A 19,312-nucleotide genomic window follows, 5' to 3' on the forward strand; every position below is an offset into this window, starting at 1 on the left:
AATTTTATATGGAATTGAGTGTCTTTTCATGTTTAGAAATGTTTAAACGAACTTTGGGATCAAATTTGAGCTTTGGGGAGTCAAAATTGGAGTTTTGGGGTGAAAATGAGGTTTTTCCCGAGACTGAACTGTCATAACTCGCAGCTGCGAGCAAGCTTACTCGCAGCAGCGAGTAACTGCTAACTCGCAGTGGCGAGTTGTCACAGGACAGTGTTCCCTGTTTTTGCGTTTTCGTGTCTTTTCACTCGTTTTTGTTTTGAACTGGTTTTTGGTGCAAACATGAAACTTGTAGAGAGTATTTTTATCTTTCTAAGGGTGTTGGTTTGACTTGAACACGATTTTTGGTTTGCAAGTTATGGGGAAATTACTCTTGAAACGTTTTATGGAAAGTCCCGCATAACTAGTTCCAAGTCGACCCAATCCTTGAGGAATGTTTTTAACCTTTGGAAACTTGATTTTAAGAGTGCAATAAATGTGGTTAAACTGTGATGTAGTGAACCCACTTGTTTTTACTTAGAAATTGGAAAATTCTTTGGAAATTGATAATGGAGACGAACTTTGTGATTTTTGTGAATTCCTCGTACTTAGCCGATGAAATGCTTATGTGTCCTCTACTGCACTTATAAGGGACTTGTGAGAATACATGGTATAGGCAATTGAGCTTGTAGACTTGGTTTTAGTTCATAACCTCTAGTATTTTTAAATAGTGACTTTTGGAGACGAACTTAGTAGAAATGAATCTTGTTGAACTAAAGTCTTATGAATCTTTTGTGAATGGTCACATATGATTAAATAACTGTGTTTGAATGATTGTGGAAGGTCGAGAATGATGTTTATCATAAATTGTTGTGTTGTTCCATTTTACTTGAATTATGTGATGTAAATGGAAATGAATTGTAAATCAATGTTGATGAATGTTGATGAATTTTATGTGAGATGTGATTGTTGAATGTATGGGCATGATTCTTGATAATGCAATGTTGTTGAGTTGTTGAAATGTAAATGGAGGTGTACTTTTACATTGTTTTGATAGTTGTTGAAGTTGTGCATTATCGAGTCATTGCTATATGTCCATGCATCGTGACATGTTGTTGTTGTTGAAATGTAAAAGGAGGTGTACTTTTACATAGTAAGAGGAGGTGTACTCTTACTTAGATGTTTTTGTGGCATCTATTGTTGTTGATCTGGTACCACATGCATATATGTGTCGAGTCTAGGCGCATTGCATAAATTGAATTGTTAGATGGTTGTGTTTGTGATTGTTGATGTTGGGTGGTAAGTGTGGACTTGTATTGCTTGTATGATTGAATGTTGATGTTGAACATGCATGCAAATACTTATGAATTCTTTTATAATTATATCTGTCTATTATGATTTGATTATGATTAATGTAATACTTACCTCCAGTGGTTTCGACCGCCTACCTGTCTGTATGGATGGGTAGACGTTGTGCAGGACTAGACGCTCGGTGAGTTTGCTAGTTGGATGTTTGGACGACGGGAGCTTTCTCCGTTGTCGTGTCAGTGTCATAGTATCTAGGCTCTGATTAGGTTTAGCGTCTGTTGTTGTTTTGGATTCTGTTGCTATGTTGTTGCTATTGTCCACTTGTCGGACTTAGAGTATTTTCATATGAGGATTTATTTGACCATGGCATGTATATGTTGAAGTTTACGATTTGAATTCCGCTGTGACCGTTGAAATATTATATATATGCATGATATCTTTTGGTTTGTTTTGAGACGTAGCATTTATTTCTAGAATATTTCTGATGTATTTGCGCGTTTTACCGCTTAATAGAAATAGGGTGTTACACGAAGTTTTATCCCAAAAAATTTGTTTCCCGAACTACTTTTGATGAGAGGGGATATCCCGTGTATCGTCGTAGAGACCTTGGTTTCAAAGTTGTAAAGAAGGATGTGGAGCTCGATAATCGTAGTGTTGTGCCGTATAACCCTACCCTTATAATGAAGTATAATGCTCATGTTAACATTGAGTATTGTAATAGGTCGAATTGCTTTAAGTATCTTTTTAAGTACATAACCAAGGGTGTTGATAGGGTCACCGCTACTTTGGAGGTAAATGATGAGGAGTGTGTTGATGAGATCCAACAATATTACGATTGTCGTTATATATCCCCGTGTGAGTCGGTGTGGAGAATGTTCAAGTTTGATATTCATAAGAGGTGGCCTCTAGTGCAACGTTTGACATTCCATCTTGCGGGTGAGCAGAGGGTTATTTTCAAAGAGAACTCTAATCTAGGAAGGGTGTTGTAAAGGAACAAGAATAGAAATACAATGTTTCTGGCATGGATGGAAGCCAACATGTGATATGTTTCTGGGAGGGGTCTAACCTATACTCAATTTTCAACGAAGTTCGTATATGATTCAAACAACAGGGTGTGACGTCCACGTAAGAAGGGTCAGTCTGTTGGAAGGTTAACTTTTGTCCCACCTAGCACCCGTGAGTTGTACTACATGAGGCTATTGTTGAATGTTCGGGTTGGTTGCACGAGCTTTGAGGATATCAGGACTGTTGATGGGCATGTGTTCAATACTTACCGCGAGACATGTGGCGCTTTGGGGTTGTTGGCTGATGATAGGGAGTTCATTGACGCTATTAACGAAATAGCTCTTCTTTGCTCTAGGTCTTACGTTCGAAAAACTTTCGCTAAATTGTTGGTGGGATCTTCCCTTAGTGATCCGTTGAATGTTTGGGACAAGACCTGGGAAACGTTGGCTGATGGAATTTTGTTCAATCGACGACGTTTGCTTAATAATCCAAGTTAGAGTTGTTGAGTACATATGTTAAAAAAATTGATGTTAATGATTTTTAAGTATGTGATGATATATTTACTAAACAATTTGGTGCGTTGTTTTATGATACCTTTCACAGATTTGGTTATTTGTAATGATGATTTGAAGCAGCTTTGCTTGGTTGAGATTGATAAGTTTTTACGCTTGAATGGTAAATCACTTGAAGATTTTGACTGCATGCCTAAGATTGTGTCTCCTGATATCGTGCCATTTAATAACATATTGTTGGCTAACGAATTATCGTACGAAGTGTCTGAGATGCTCTCAAAGCACAATGATTTGTATGTTAATTTGAATGAGGATCAATTGGCTGCATATCATCGCATTGTAAATGCTGTTGAAAAGAATGTCGGAGGTATGTTTTTTGTTGATGGCTTTGGTGGTACTGACAAGAAATATTTATGGAATACTCTTTCGTTTCGCATTCGATCTGAAGGTAAGGTTGTGTTGAATGTTGCTTCAAGTGGAATTGCCTCTTTGGTTCTACCTGGTGGTCGGACTGCTCATTCTCAGTTTGGAATTCCGTTGGTTTTGGTTGAGGAATCATGTTGTAGGATTGATAGGGAAAGCAAAAAAGCTGAGCTGTTGGTTGTGACGAGTTTGATTATTTGAGACGAGGCTCCAATTATCAATAGGATGGCGTTTGAGGCTTTTGATAGGACCATGCGTGATATCATGAACAAGTTTGATAAATGTTCATTTAATTTACCGTTTGGAGGTAAAACTATAGTGTTTTGTGGAGACTTTCGCCAGATTCTTCCCGTTGTTCCGAAGGGTGGTCGTGCAGATGTTGTTCATGCTACTATTAACTCATCTTTGTTATGGCGAGGATGTAAGGTTTTAAAGCTAAGAAAAAATATGCGTTTGCAAAATTCTTCAAATGATAACGAAGATTTTTCATTGAGAGAGTTTTCAAAGTGGATTCTGGATATTGGTGATGGTAAGTTGGGAGAGGTGAAGGACGGCGAGGCTTTGATTGAGATCCCCGATGATTTGTACGTCAGAAGTTCTGGAAATCATCTAGCAGATATTGTCGGTTCGACTTACCCTAATGTGATTGAAAGTATGCAAGATCCGATATTTTTCCAAGATCGGGCTATTTTGGCACCTACCCTTGAGATAGTTGAGAAGGTGAATGACTATGTTATTGATCTTATGCCAGCCGAGGAGAGGGAGTACTTGAGTTGTGATACTGTATGCAAGTGTGATGATGATGATGATGTGGGTATTGATCGTCGATGGATTACGACAGAATTTCTGAATGACATCAAGTGTTCTGGTATGTCTAACCACATGTTAGTTTTAAAAGTGGGTGTTCCTGTGATGTTTCTTAGGAACATCGATGTTGCATCTGGACTATGCAATGGTACACGATTGACTGTTGTATCTTTGAGAAAAAATGTCATTGGTGCGCAGGTTGTCAACGGTTCTCATAGTAATGAAAGGGTATACATTATTAGGATGAATTTAATTCCATTGGATGCTAATGTGTCAATTACTTTTCAAAGGAGGCAGTTTCCACTGTACCTATGTTTTGCGATGACTATCAACAAGAGTCAAGGTCAGACATTGTCGCATGTGGGTATCTATCTTTCTAGACCTGTGTTTACTCATGGACAATTGTATGTGGCAGTATCTCGCGTTAAAAGTAAACAGGGGTTGAAGATATTAGCGCTTGGTGATGATGGACAACCGTCAACTTCTACTATAAATGTGGTGTACGAGGAAGTTTTTCGAAGGATATAGAGTTTTGGGGTGGGGACTGTTTGTGATCAAGTCCTTTGTTTGGAGGTTGTTATCGTGTTACCTATATGTGGTTTGGGATGTTGTGCGGTGTCTTGGTTACGGCTCAAACGTTATGCACGATGGTAGAAGTGGTGAAGACAACACAATGTGGTAGAGTGTAATAAATTACGAATAAAGTTTTGGGACAGGCTCTTTAAGTTGATCATTATTATGTAGTCTTGGACGCCTTATCTATCGGATTTTTTCACTGAATAAGTGATGTCCTTGTAGTTTGCCAAGTGTTACCTATTTGTCTATTGGGATGTAAGTTAATTATTAAGTGTTGTTACATGCTGATGTGCATATATGACTTGTGTTTTTTATTCCAGGGAAATCCAGCTAATTTGTTGTCAATGTTGATATTAATTTGCTATTTTTTCGGCAATTTTTAATTTACTATTGTAGTTGCAATTATTTATTAATTATAGTGTAATCGTGAAGTTATTGGAAAATTATTAGGCTAAGAGTTTCTGACCTGTGTATGCATCCTTTCTTGATATCCTTCCATATATTCAAAATCCGAGTACTATGAAAATCTTTGAATTGCCCTATATCCATGGTTGAACACCTCATTAAATATAAGGGTTATATGGTCTATTTGGTTGGTAACATTAGGTTCAAGCACCAATAGTTATTGAATTATATCTTACCACAAAATTGGAAAATGAGGGTGTCAAATTGCATTATATTATAATAAGGTAATGTCGAAGTATTCCAGCTAAAACATAGTTAATACTACTGATCAATAATTGAAACAAAATGACGTGAGGTCCTATTTTAACTGAAGTGATAGACACTATTACAATATAGGTGGAGGGTTTAACTTAGAGATCTAATGAACATAGTTGAATACAGCTACTTGGATAGTATGTTGGCTTTGATTTGATCTTGTGCTTTGTCTTACGATGAAGCATGAGACATGAGATCAAAATCAGCATCCCACATTGAAGAAAACGAACAGTTTTGAATCCCAAACATGACATAATTACCTTATTTAGTTGCTAGAAGTACACAAGAACAGGCACAAGCTACTACATGTCTCTTTCGAAACAAATATAAACGATCCATGCAAGGCCTAACAGTGGTAAGATGCAGGCCATGATAATTCCTAAGGTATCTGCGCCCACTTCTTCGACAGTCATAGTGGTAATCAGGAAGAAGATAAATACAAATAAAGTAATGCAAATGAGGAAAAACTTATCCATTTCTTGGACTGTGAAGAAATTGTTTATGATTGGAGTGAAGAATGTGTGGGGAGGATAATCTTTTTTATAGATTGTAGTGTGCATAGTTATATTATTGATGTTGTTGCTTCACAAGGGGATGTTGTTTTCCTATAAATCATAGTGTATGTTATGGTCCTTGGTCAAAATTGTAGCAGCTTTAGGTGTAGTTTGGCAGGGATTTTGCTTTCTGCTTTTGCTGTTATTTGCTTTACTAGCTGTTGGCAACTGAGATGAATTGCAATGACAAAAATCTCCAATTTAGGTGTTAAAGTTGTGTTGTTCCATTGGCATAGTATTCCCAAATAAGTGGTGCAAAATCTGAGGAAAATATTGTTCTGTCAGTTGTGTTATTTGTGGTACCTATGTACTGCACTGTGTGACATTTCGTTCGTCGTAGTACTTAATACGCCCTCTGTTTCTTTTAAAGTGTCGTTTTGAGTTTTAACATAAGATAGTGAAGTGTGTTTACAGACATTTTTTTCTTCCTATTATCACATCATTTTAATTTACTAATCATTTTTTTTGCACAATCTTTATCCTTCTGATCGATTTAATATGTGATAGACAATTGTCAGTTACTACTCTCTTTCTCCAACGAATCTCTCTTCCTTTTTTCTGTGCGCTTTATCATTATTTCAAGACAAAAAATTTCAATTCTCTTAATATTGTGCATTTAATTTTTTTTATTTTTAAGTATGTATCAAAGTTATTCCAACTTCACTTTAGTAAAAAGATGAGAAAGAATTAACTTTTTTCTTCCAATTCATTTACGCATCTTATTTTTAAAATCTAAACTTTCCACCAAACCATTATCATAGGTAACAAAAATTTGTTTTGGCTTTAAGATGACAAGAGACATTTTTTTTTAGAACAAACACGCAAACTTTATTTAAAAACATAAACTTTTGTTTTTCAAATATATAACATTAGTTAGTTTTATTGAATAATATAAGAGTAATTGTACAAAATAAGGGTGTAATTGACTAATTATACCCTTAGAATAACAAAACTAAAGTTAAATGACTAACTATACCCTTAGAATAACAAAACTAAAGTTAAATAGTGATGAATAATCACGGTAAAAAACATTTAAAAAGGAATGGAGCGAGTATGTAAATATTGATCTAAATGGTTTGGAGGAAAGGAGTCCGATAATTTTTTTTTACGTCGAAAATAAAGTGTCACGAATCATTAGTCGTCTATCGGTGTTTGTCCGTTGTCGATTGGAACTATGTATATAATTATGTGATTATGCGTGGTGTGGGATGTGGACGACGTTTAGTTAAATGTTGACGGTTCCCTACCCGTGCGTCGCACGGGCACGACACTAGTTGTATACAAGTGAAATAGTGGAGTAAAATTTCAACACTTTGAATTTAAACCATTCATTAGAACATTAAGGATGCCATTAATTGGATTTTGAATGAGTAAGACAAACAAACACTAACTTAAGCAGATAAAAACCAGTCGAGAAACATGGATGACAATTAAAATAATAATGTACATGCCACGTGTTAATTTATGATAGGGAACAGTACCATCAACATATAAGGCACCGCATATAAGTTTTCTCTTTTACTTATTCATCTTAAGGGGTGACCACTCGACTATTTAACTAAAAAAACCTCATGTAATGATAATACTACTAGCTAAGTAAAAGCGAGTTTCTTTTTCTTGTTTAAAATGATTTTTTAGTGTATGTGTGCTTCCTCCTTTTGAATGATGAGGTGAAAGTTGTCTTACCCTCAAATTATGAACTTTAGTTGTCATACTTCCTATAAGAATGAATATATAAGGTGTAAATTGACTTGAATTAAATATATTTAGACAAAACTTTAAATTTTTCATTTGTCACAATAAATGTGGGATCTTAATTTTCACATAGTTCACTATATTATCAATACTGAATCATTGAATCATTTCATGTACATCTACTAAGAGGAATTCCCTATTATGTATGTGTGAAGAAATGTCTACAAATTGAACGTCAAGGAATATTTTTGCGGTATAACCAATTCATATACATCAAACCAATTTGATCATATTTTGTTTTACACTTTTGGCTTCATATCTTCTTTATTTGTAGCACGTGCATTTTCTTATCTAACCTCATTCAAGAATCTTGTAACTCATTGTCTCTATGTTTTATCGCCGTATAAGATTTTTTTTTCTCTTTGGTTTTATCTTCTCTACATCTCTAACTTGTTGCCACCATAAGGTTATTATCAACATCACTCATTTCTTTTCTTTTATTTATAACTACAACATCTATCCGTGAAGTGATGGACAAACTCCATGGCTTGGATTAAATTACAAATTATTCGGATTGACATTAGATGAAGTCAACTTATGATGTATAAACATAAAGGTATGTTCGGGCATGTTTGTTTCCGTGCGAGATTTGGAGAATAGAATCTTGCATTGACTTAAGTTTGAAGCAAATAACAATATGTCATTTGCGAGGATGTAATTGATATTATTATTGATGTTTCAAAGACTTCTTAAGTATTAGAACTTTATTAAGTATTGTTAATGATGTTTCCTCGTACATATATGTTTTTAGTTTTGATTTAGTGTTTCATGACATTAAGTGTAAGATCCAAGGTTTAAGTAAATTAACAATGGATAAAGGAAAAATTGTACATGCATTGGTTAATTGATGATTCTTGTATGTATAAGTTATGTATTATGGAGGATACCAATTTTGATTGACGATTAGATTTAGGTTATAATCGTAAAACTTGTGATTGGTGTTGTTCTCTATGTTTGTTTTGTGTTCATGATGATCTAAATCACGTTAAATTCGCTAAGTAACACTTTTTTTTTTCTTTTCATGATTTGAGTTGCAAACCTGAGTAATATATGGGTAGCTTTTGTGTTGGATTCTTTAGCGAGGCTCTAGATCGCTATTAAAATTCCCCAATTCAATGTTGCATGTTTATGTTCTTGTTACAGTGTTATCTCGTGTATGATAACTTTATGGTTTGCATTTTTAACTTAATATTGATGGTTTAGTGCTAAAGCCAAACGAACTCGATTATTACATATTTTAGTCTTAGATCCTAAAGGACTCAAATGTTGTGCTTAAGTCTGTTTTGATAGTATGAATATTTTCTCATGGAAGTATGACCTCGGCCAAAGAACTTTTATACCTACACACACTGAAGGTATATGCAAGCAGGATGATATTCGATTAAGAAGTATGAGAAATCCACAAACAAGCAATCGATATTAGTAGCACCAAACTTAGACAATCAATTAGCACTTTTTTTTCTCTCTCGCAAAGTATGGTTAAAGGAGACCACACATGAAAGGGAAGAGAGCATCTTGACGAGAGAAAACGAAGTTCCATGATAGTGAAATTCATTCTGCTTAGTATTGGTAATAGATCATATCATATGTTGTCTGAGAGTCAAATTCCATGATGATAGCCTTATAACCAAAGTCCCAAGCCAATTGAAGACCTCTCCAAATAGCTCAAAATGCAGCCAATAAATCTGAAGCTCTCCCACAAGATCCTGAAAAACCCTAGCTCCAAATTTACATATCGTTTCTCAAAAGAGCGCCAAAATCTGCTTTACCAAGATTGCCAAAAGAAAAAGCATCCACATTCTCTTTAATAATGCCTCCAGGAAGGGGGTGTCAGTGAACATGATAAGTCATATGTTTCTTATTAATGGGACCTTAAGAGCTTGGACCATGGTGGAATGATATGACCATATATTATTCAATGAAATCTAAGTGTATTTCTTTACATGCTAAAAAAAGCCCATTATTTCTACTTCACCAAATCTCAAAACTGGTTATTATGAACATAGTACAAAACTCAATAGAGGCATAATGATTAAACTAAATATGAAAATCATACATGTAAAATTTGTTAGGATAACCATGACGAAAATATTTCCATATAGGTATTGCGTTAGGGAAATTATAAGGAGTATGCATATTACTCTTAACAGTCGCACCGCATATAGCAACTAGTAGCCACTAAATCCAATTCCAACATGTTGTTGGTGCCGAATTATGCGTTGAATCCCTATCCAAACACTTAAATCCATGACTTACTGGATAAATACCATTGGGAGAGCCACTTCACGTGAGTTTATCACGGGTGTCATTATCGATGGTAATACTACAACTACAATCTACGTAAACAGAAGGAAGTTGAGTATAGAGTTATTGAAGTTCCATACCCCATTTTCTCTCCAATCACAAAGGCGAAGTTTTGTGTCACTTATATGAACACATGGCACAACATTGCAAAGATAAAAATTATGGTAAGGAAAGAGGAGAGAAAGTGTAGCAATTTTGTTATGACTTTTTGTTGAGGAAAAGGGTAAAATAGGGAGATAAAAAAAGAATGCAATGTCTGATCCCGGGTTCGAACCAGGGACCTCTAGTGTGTGAGACTACACCACCCAGACATACATAGTCCGTTGAAAAAAAATTCACTTCTTTGATATATATATATATATATCTATATATATATGGTTTTGCTAGAAGACACATTTTATGAAAGTGTCTTTTATCAAGTTATTCTATGAGCATTTGTTAAAAGACACCAACTAATTTTTATGAAGGTGTCTTTTAGCAAAGTTATAACTAAAAAGTGAAAATGACTCCTTGAGGTGTGGATTGCTAAAAGACACCTTCATGGATGGAAGGTTATGCCGGCGCGCGAGAGTAAAACAACGTGGTGGAAGGTTCAGAAGAAACATAGTCATTCAATGATATCACGTGCACTTCTTCATGAATGATTTGATTTAATCTCAGCCCTTTGCATGAATCCAATGACCACTATTCAATCCTCTCATCCTCTCACTATAAAGACTCCTCTCATTTGATACATCCCCTATATATATATATATATATATATATATATAAGATTTTTTCTCTTTTTTAGATTATTTTCATAAAAGAAAAACTTTTCTCATTTTAAATGTTAGGATTTCTTTTTTAATAATCCTTTCATCAAAAGAGTGTTTGTTTAAAATCAAATTTTTATATTATTAAAAAGTAAAATGTTTTTTTCTCAAAGACATTGAGGTTATAAATGAACTAGTTAAAAATCATTTATTTTAATCTCTAAAAATTATAATTAAATCTTTCCTACTCCCATCTCTCTGTTCACTCAATATTAAACTTCTCTTCACGTGGATCCTTGCAGTCCTTCCTATATTGTAAAAATTTTCATGGATTATATGAAATGTCGACATGGATGAAGAACTTGTGAGGCTTTACTTTGAAAGTCAAGCGGAAGAAGAATTTGCAAGCTCAAGTAATCCTAGATCCTAAAGAAGAAGTATAGAGAGAAATCGCGAAGGACAAACAACTATACATGTTATTAATAAATCCAACAATGCCTGTTAATAAGGAGTTTGTTTGTTAACAGATCGACGATGAAGACTCGAGGAGTGATGAAACAAACGTGGTCGGAGGAGTAGAGAGAGTGACAGTGGTTAACAGCGGGATCGAAGGTGATTTCCATGGGGATTTAGGGGTTTAGGGTTTTGAGATGGAAATTGATTTTGGATTTGAGAGTGGGAGAAGGAGAGAGAATGAGAAGTCTGCCTTGTGAAGAATAGTGGAGAAGGAGAAGAGAGGAGATGAGTTTTGATAGGGAGAGACCGCAGGAGAGAATTGCAAGATTGTCATTGGTGTCTTCTAGAAGTTATGTGATTATGTGTCTGTGGAATTGAAGAACCGTTGTTGATTGATGGATGCAAATTGACACCATGGTTGTTTGAATTTTTTTTCCGGGGTTTAGGATGAAGGTGTATGTTGAAGATGATGAAGAAATGGAAGGAAGAAGATGAAGAAAAGGAAGGAAAAAAAAAAGAATTGTTAATGGTTAATTATAGATGCAATAGATCTCTATAATCTAACCGTCCCCTTTTTGAAAAATATATTAAAGGGATGAAATTAAAAAATTAATAAGGTCTACGATCGACAACAAACAATTTTGCCCTACCTGATACATTTGTGGTTAAAGTTAACTGAAAGGGACCAAATTGATTGACGGAATCAGATTTGTAGGACCAAAATGAACAATTTAAAAGTTATGAGACCAAAATAAAAAAATTAATTAAGGGACCAAATGACCAAATGTTCAAATATAACTCCGTCTATCTCTCATCGTATGTAGACATGTTTGCCTAACGACATGAAATTTGTTGTATCAATTAATTTCTGATGTTGAGCAAAATAGTTGATTGATTAGATGACATATGGCCGAATAGTCTATATGAATGCAAACCTAACCCTATGTATAAACATTAGTATCTACCCATGATTTAATACATAACCTTTAGATAAAAGGACGATGTCTTGCACTTTCTAAATCAAATAATAATTTTCAGACAACACGTCGGAAAAAGCACTAAGTATAGAATTAAACCGAAAATTATATTGAATAAGAGATTGTATACAACAAACCAAATCAATAGTAATACAATGAAATCCTAACTAACTAAATTTATTCACGAACATAAAGAGAGATTAGTTACACATATATGAAGTAACTACTAAAGAGAAGAAAATTAAAGGAGGAACATGCAAAAGCTTGAATCCAAGCTTCCAATAGTTTCCAATGATGAAATGATGCTTCTCTCCCCGTTTCTCTTTCTAAACGATACCAATGATCTTAAATCTATAAAAAATTCTGATTACACATGTATTTATATTAGTTAGAAGTGTACAGGTTCACTGGGCGAATTTATGCTTGCTCAGTGAATCGAGCTTTCTTCAGATGGAGGGAAAAACCACATGGTCTTTGAAAAGTCAATAAATTGCCTTATTTCGTTGGGCGAAGTGTTTGCTCTCTCAACGAGTCAACTTTAGCCTTTCTCCCTAGAACTCCTCGCCTTCAGCTCGCCCAATGAATAATTTTGCCCATAAACCCCTAGAATTATCTGACTTTGCTCGCCTAACGGATGTCCTTATGCTCAAATTCCTTGCTTCATTGTTAACTGAGTCTTAAACCTACAAAAGGGTTGGAAAATAGAAACTTACCAACATAAAACTATAATAATTTGCCCCCCCACCCCCCGTCTTTTCACGAAGACCCTTTTAGCATAAGAAAAAAAATCAATTTTAATTTCATTCATTAAACGATGTATCTCTTGACAAAAAAATAAAAATAAAAGATGTATCTAATTTATAATATTCACTAAATATATCGTTTATTAAATGAACCTTAAATATAAAATTTCTCATAGAGATCGAAGGAAGTAACTAATGTACCTAAAGAAAAATGTATTTGTTAAAAGGGGAATGTAATAGGGAAATGCTAACCGGTGCTCCCGAGACACTGGTTAAGGATGCTAAAAACAGAAATTATCTAGTAGTTATTGCATTGAAAACTGTGTAATTAATACTAAAAAAAGTAAAAAATGTTTCTTTTTATGGTAATAATTACTTTTTTTGGCATCCTTAACCAGTGTCCCGAGAGCACCGGTTAACATGACCCTTGTCAATAAATTGGTCTATTACTTCATTATTTTGTACCCACAATCTTAATAAATATCCCACGCGACCCACACACACGAAATATAAATAGATAGATACGATAAAATATTCTATTGTGTTGTGCTATGCTAGGTGTCAATTATTTGCTCCAGAAAATGGCATGAATTTTCCATCTCCAAAACCATATATAAACCCAAATTGCTTGGGTACACTCACTTCGCCGCATCTTCCCCACTGCCACTATTGTGTTGTGTCATTCATTTTGTCTCAATTAAGGTACACTTCTTCTTACCCTTTTTCTTCTCTTTCCTTTAATTAAACCATTTTCTACATACCCTTTTACATTTTCTACCTTACTTTCATTAATTAAAAAAAAAAACCCATTTTTGATGATTTTAGTTTATTTTCAATTCATTCACAAAATATGCATTTGTTTGATTCAATGATTGTTTTTTTTTATTTGATAATTGATTCCTTGATTAAACCCTTTTTCTTGATACCCTTTTTCATTTTATATCTTACTTTCATTTCCTGAGCTGTTTTACTTTCATTTCAAAAATAAAAATCAATTTTTTATAATTTTAGTTGATTTTCACATTATTCCCAGAAGCATGCATTAACATTTGTTTAATTCAATGATTGTTTTTTATTTGATAATTGATTCCTTGTCTTTTGCAGATTGGATTTGAGGTGTGATCTGTTTTGGTTTCTCTGTATTGTTGAGCTGGTGATAGATGCTTTTGCAGTAGTTATTTATTAAGAATTGGTGATTTTTTTTTCTGGGGTAGTTTTGTGGTAGAAAAGTTAGAATTTTTGTAGGAAAATGGCTGGTTGTTCATCGAATTTCGGGGTTGCTCGAGTTGTAAGTGTCGGGAAAGAAGCTGGTTTGGGGAAGAATGTAAATCAATATTCAAGTTTTAGTAGTTTGAGTTTCAGGAGTGCGATGTTGTTGAATGAGGCTGCATTTCCAGCAATTTGTGTGAACAAGTGCGGTGGTGGATCATATTTGTCTATACAAAAGAAACAAACGTTTTTGACAATGTGTATGTCGCAGCCACCGACTGAGTCGCAGCCTGCTGTAAGTACGATAGAATTATCGGAAGGGGGAGGTGATAGTGTTGTGGGAAAGGAACAGAAAATTTTGGATAGTGAGTCGGATTCCAAGAGTGTTGGAAATGATGATAATGGTGTTGTGTTTGATGGTTGTGGTGGTAATGGAAGCTTTGGAAGTGGCGGAGCGGGAGATGGTGGCGGTGGCGGTGGTGATGATGACGACGACAAAGAAGAGGGGGAATTTGGGCCAATGCTAAAATACGATGAGGTATTGAGAGAGACGGAGGCACGTGGTGTTACCCTTCCTTTTGATATGTTGGAGGCTGCTAAGACTGTGGGAATCCCGAAGTTGCTTCTTCTTAGATATTTGGATTTAGAGGTTAGTTTTGAGATGTCCATGTATGCTATTGGAAAATGCATGCTACTGTGCAAAACAAGATGATCATTACCTAGGAGTTTAACGTTGTTGTTTATGATATTCTCAATTGCAGGGATCTTTTTGGCCTTTAGGATTTGCCATGAGATCATGTTCTATGCTTCGCAATCGAATGCTGGCTGATCCAGCATTTCTTTTCAAAATTGGCTCAGAGGTCTGTTGAGATTGTTTTATTGTAATCTGAATTTTTATGTTTGTATAATTTTCAATGGTAGTACTGCAGTATCGTAAGTGATCCAATTCTTTGACCGTTCTGTAACATAAAACACTAAGTGCTCTCTGTTTAAAATGATCATATATTAGCCTTCTCTATCTTAAGTAATCCGATTTAACTCATGATACGCAGATCGTAATTGATTCTTGTTGTGCCACTGTTGCTGAATATCAAAAGAGAGGCAAAGACTTTTGGAATGAATTCGAGTTGTATGTTGCAGATCTTCTTGTTGGGACGGTTGTTAATGTTGCTTTGGTTGGAATGTTGGCACCTTATGCTCGAATTGGAAAACCATCAATATCTAAGGGATTCCTTGGTAATATGCAGAAAGCTTATGCAGCTTTACCTAGCAGGTTACTACTCATCATGACATTAAAAAGGCCTTGTTTTTGTTTCTTATGTACATGTATATAGATATGTAACGATTGTCCAACTATAATGACTGAAAAAGATTTTCACTAATTTTCTTTTTGCTCACTTTATGCAGTGTATTTGAAGCTGAAAGGCCAGGGTGTAGATTTTCTGTGCAGCAGAGACTTGGAACATACTTCTTCAAGGTAATGAGTGCAAGATTATTTATTTGGTCAATTCAATTATGAGAGGTTTCAATGAGTGTTTCATTTGAATGGACATTTCTATTTCCAGGGTATAATGTATGCAGGTGTTGGATTTGGATGTGGTATTATAGGCCAAGGCATTGCAAACATGATCATGACTGCAAAGCGGTATGGTTTCTTGTCTACCGTTGTCATTACATAGTTTGCACGATTTACAATGTGTTTTCCATGTTCAGACACTCTGCATTGTTCCCTCTGATGCTGATTTTTTTTCCCTTTCCAATCATATATCTGACAATCAGGAGTGCTGGGATAACTCTCTAATGCTCACTCTCTTATTGGAAAAATCAATGTGGGTTGAACAGTTTGGAAATGAGTCCCACATAAAGTGGTGAGACCCACATGGGTTTAATCCTATTGGAGAGCAGGTGTTAAAGCGTTCCTAGCACCCCTCATCTGACAATTGGCCATGCGAATCTTCTAATATAATAACGATTCCGCTGATATATATATATATATATATATATATATATATATATATATATATATATATATATATATATATATATATATAGGGGGCATATCAAGTGAGAATGATTTTTATATGTGAGAATGGTAAGAACAATTATCAGCCTTTGGATTTAAATCAATGGTCAAGATTAAAACCTATTTCAAAACACTCACGTGTTTCTCCCTCATGAAACAATTCACCCATTCATCTTCTTCAACCTACTAACATCCATGTGCTTCCGTTAAATCACTATCATAACACCACCTACATGATTTTTATCTTGAAGAATAACTCACTTACTCACTTTCTTCTCTTTATTTATCGATTCTATTAAAAAATTCTTAAGTAATTTTTCAACCACAAAGCCTATGAACCGTGATTCATTGACAGATCTAATCTCCCTTGTTTGCATCGATGCCTGTAGCCGTTTCTGTCAGCGGCTCTAGATCTCGAGTGAGAGAGAGACGACGATGACAACGAGGGTCGGAGAGAGAGATAATGAGACATGAGAGAGAGTCGACGAGAGTGAGAGTGAGAGAAGACACACCAATTTCGTGGGCGGTGACTACCGGCGGCGGAGGTGGGTTCAGCGATGGGTGACAGATCTGTCGGCGGCGGAGGTGGTTCAACGATGGATGACAAATCTGAAAAGAGGAAGAGGAAGGCGAGAGAGTTATGTGGTGTGCTAGTGTGTTTAGTTGATGTTTAAATCGGAACCCTTGATTTTTAATCTGATGGCTGATAATTGTTCTTACCATTCTCACATATAAAAACCATTCTCACTTGATATGCCCCCTATATATATATATATATATATATATATATATATATATATATATATATATATATATATATATATATACACACTGAGAGTATTCAAGGCATTTGCGCGTAAGACCTGATTGATATAAGTGTCAATTTGACCCACTTTTCATATAAAGCTCTATACAAAAACAATAAACAAGGAATGTTTGAATTGTACTATTTGAGCTTATCTACCGGCATAGGCACTTGTGAGACTCTTTGGGAGAGCTTTTGGACACAACACAACTTATAAAATGTCTTTGACCTGTTTTCAGCATATTTTCGTAAGCTCTCTTGGATAGCTTATGAAAATAGCTAATAGCTTGTTTGAAAACACTTTGACTTTATTTATCTTTTTTTATTGTAAATAGCAATAGCTTATGATAAGCTCTTAATTAAGCTGTTTATCCAAATAGAGCCATAGTGTGACTTCATTATATGAACTAAAGCTTTTTGCTTGACATAAATAGGTTCTAGGAGCAGATTTTAAACAGGCAGCATAGTTTACTGATAACGTTAAACATGTCAGTTTTTTGTTTGGGAACTCGGTATCTGGCCCAATGGCCGTCTAATCTTGGGGACCAATCCTACTGTCCAGTATGGACTAGCCACAGCAAAGACCTGTATGGACTAGCCCAACACAAGAATTGTTGTCACCTGGGGGATTCAAACCTGAGACCTAGAGAGGAGCAGACTCCCAGGGCTATAGGTCCCAAGCCTTCACCAACAGGCCAATCCCGGGGGGTTGTTAAAAATTTCGTATTGACAGTAGTTTAAAGTTAAATAGCGTAAACCATGTTCATACTGAATGATACTTGCACTATTTGCAGTAAATTGACTCTTATTTTTTAGAGTGATTAATATCTCACCTCTTCTTTGCTACCAGGAACATAAAGACATCAGAGGACGACGTCCCTGTGCCACCTCTTTTGAAGAGTGCTGCTCTTTGGGGTATGAAATTGTTCATTTTTTAACATTATTACATGATTTTTAGCTTTTTTATATCCAGCCAGAAAACAACAACCATTTATTTTTTTTATTCAGCTATTATGAAATTGTAAAAGTCGTCAATTATAACCCCAATATCAACTTAATACCTATGAATTAATCAGTAAAGAATAAATTGGACAACCATACGATGATTGATGCCAGCCAAAAGTTTTTTTTTTTTTATTTTTTTTTTATTTTTTTTAAGTTATTGAAATTTGTCTTTTATAAACTATTATGTGTTTTTTATTATGAATGTCCAGAACTGATTTTATTGAACACTAGTTATATTCTTTGAACAGCTAGTTTGTTATTTCTGTTTAGAAGCTTCTATTCTATTTAATCAAGACTGTGTAGTTCAATTAGAGTGGTGGTTGGTTGATAATACTAGATTATTTTTCCCTTACAGTTGATTTATGACTTTTATTGTTTTCTATTCTAAAGATACAACTTGGTATGTTGTTCTCTGGCAACATCAGTTTAACCTCTTCCTTTTTTCCGTCTCTAATCACTCCGACGACCTATGTAGTACTAGCACTTCAGATTGAATGTGTGTCCGGTGTCCAACACCAGCACTTTCAATTACATTTATTCACTTTTATTTTCTCAAATTATCACTGGTGTCTATGTGTTAGTGTTGTGTCCGGTGTCCGTGTATGTGTTAGTGCTTTGTAGCACAAAACAAGGAAAATATGTTATGTTATCATATTGAAGAATATAAATCTAACTATACAACAGAAACACTGACAAGTTATGTGCAATATGGATCACCAAGATTTGTCATGCTTGATCTGTCTGTTTTCTCTATCACTGCTATTTTCACTTTTCAGCATTATTGATCTATAGACCAACTTGACATGTATTTTATTCTTGCATGTGACACGTTTCCCGAACATCCGTACAGGTGTGTTCCTTGGGGTATCTTCAAACACGCGATACCAGGTCATCAATGGACTGGAACGTTTGGTAGAAGCATCGCCAATGGCAAAGCAGGTTCCACCAGTTGCTCTCGCTTTCACAGTTGGTGTGCGTTTTGCCAACAATGTTTATGGTGGCATGCAGTTTGTTGACTGGGCTAGGTGGAGTGGAGTACAATAGTTTCTTTTCTTTAATTATCTTGTTTTGTAACGTGTTGTAGTCTTGTAGATGTAATTTTCTAGCCATAAATTTTCTTGAGGTTGAAGCATAAATTTCTACCTCAGGTTCATGGACCTATAATGACCAAAGATTAAGGGTGCATGGATTGGTTTAGAAAGGTTTTAGGCAATAAATTAGAGGATGAGCATTTGTTCCCTCTTTTGGTAATTAATCTTAATGATGAAGTCTACTTTTTTTTTTTTTTTTGTCTTAACCATGGTTCGCAGGAGAAGAGAACCATGACAAAGTTCAGCCGAGAGGTACGTAAAATCTGACCAATGATTGTTCCAGTTAGGATTCAAACTTGAATTCTCCCGCA

The 19,312-nt window shown here is 35.0% G+C and overlaps 1 protein-coding gene and 1 pseudogene across 2 annotated transcripts; both read left to right on the forward strand.

Annotated features, from left to right (window-relative positions):
• The first annotated feature begins 1,964 nt into the window (after positions 1-1,964).
• LOC146907703 (uncharacterized) lies at positions 1,965-4,559 on the forward strand (annotated as a pseudogene).
• An 8,850-nt stretch (positions 4,560-13,409) lies between these two features.
• Positions 13,410-19,161, forward strand: LOC146907704 (protein RETICULATA, chloroplastic-like). Of its 2 annotated transcripts, XM_085723330.1 has the most exons (8): positions 13,410-13,570; positions 13,973-14,726; positions 14,839-14,937; positions 15,130-15,350; positions 15,485-15,554; positions 15,643-15,722; positions 17,756-17,820; positions 18,761-19,161. In XM_085723330.1, the coding sequence occupies exons 2-8, from the start codon at positions 14,118-14,120 to the stop codon at positions 18,952-18,954; spliced, it is 1,338 nt and encodes a 445-aa protein (XP_085579456.1). In that variant the 5' UTR covers positions 13,410-13,570; positions 13,973-14,117; the 3' UTR covers positions 18,955-19,161. The 2 variants fall into 2 exon arrangements, with proteins under 2 accessions (XP_085579456.1, XP_085579457.1); XM_085723331.1 differs by having other exon boundaries at positions 13,509-14,726.
• Positions 19,162-19,312: the final 151 nt, after the last annotated feature.

This window comes from Medicago sativa, chromosome 7 (genome assembly GCF_051527215.1).
Source record: "Medicago sativa cultivar Bolivia chromosome 7, Bolivia_mono, whole genome shotgun sequence".
NCBI classification, from domain to species: domain Eukaryota; kingdom Viridiplantae; phylum Streptophyta; class Magnoliopsida; order Fabales; family Fabaceae; genus Medicago; species Medicago sativa.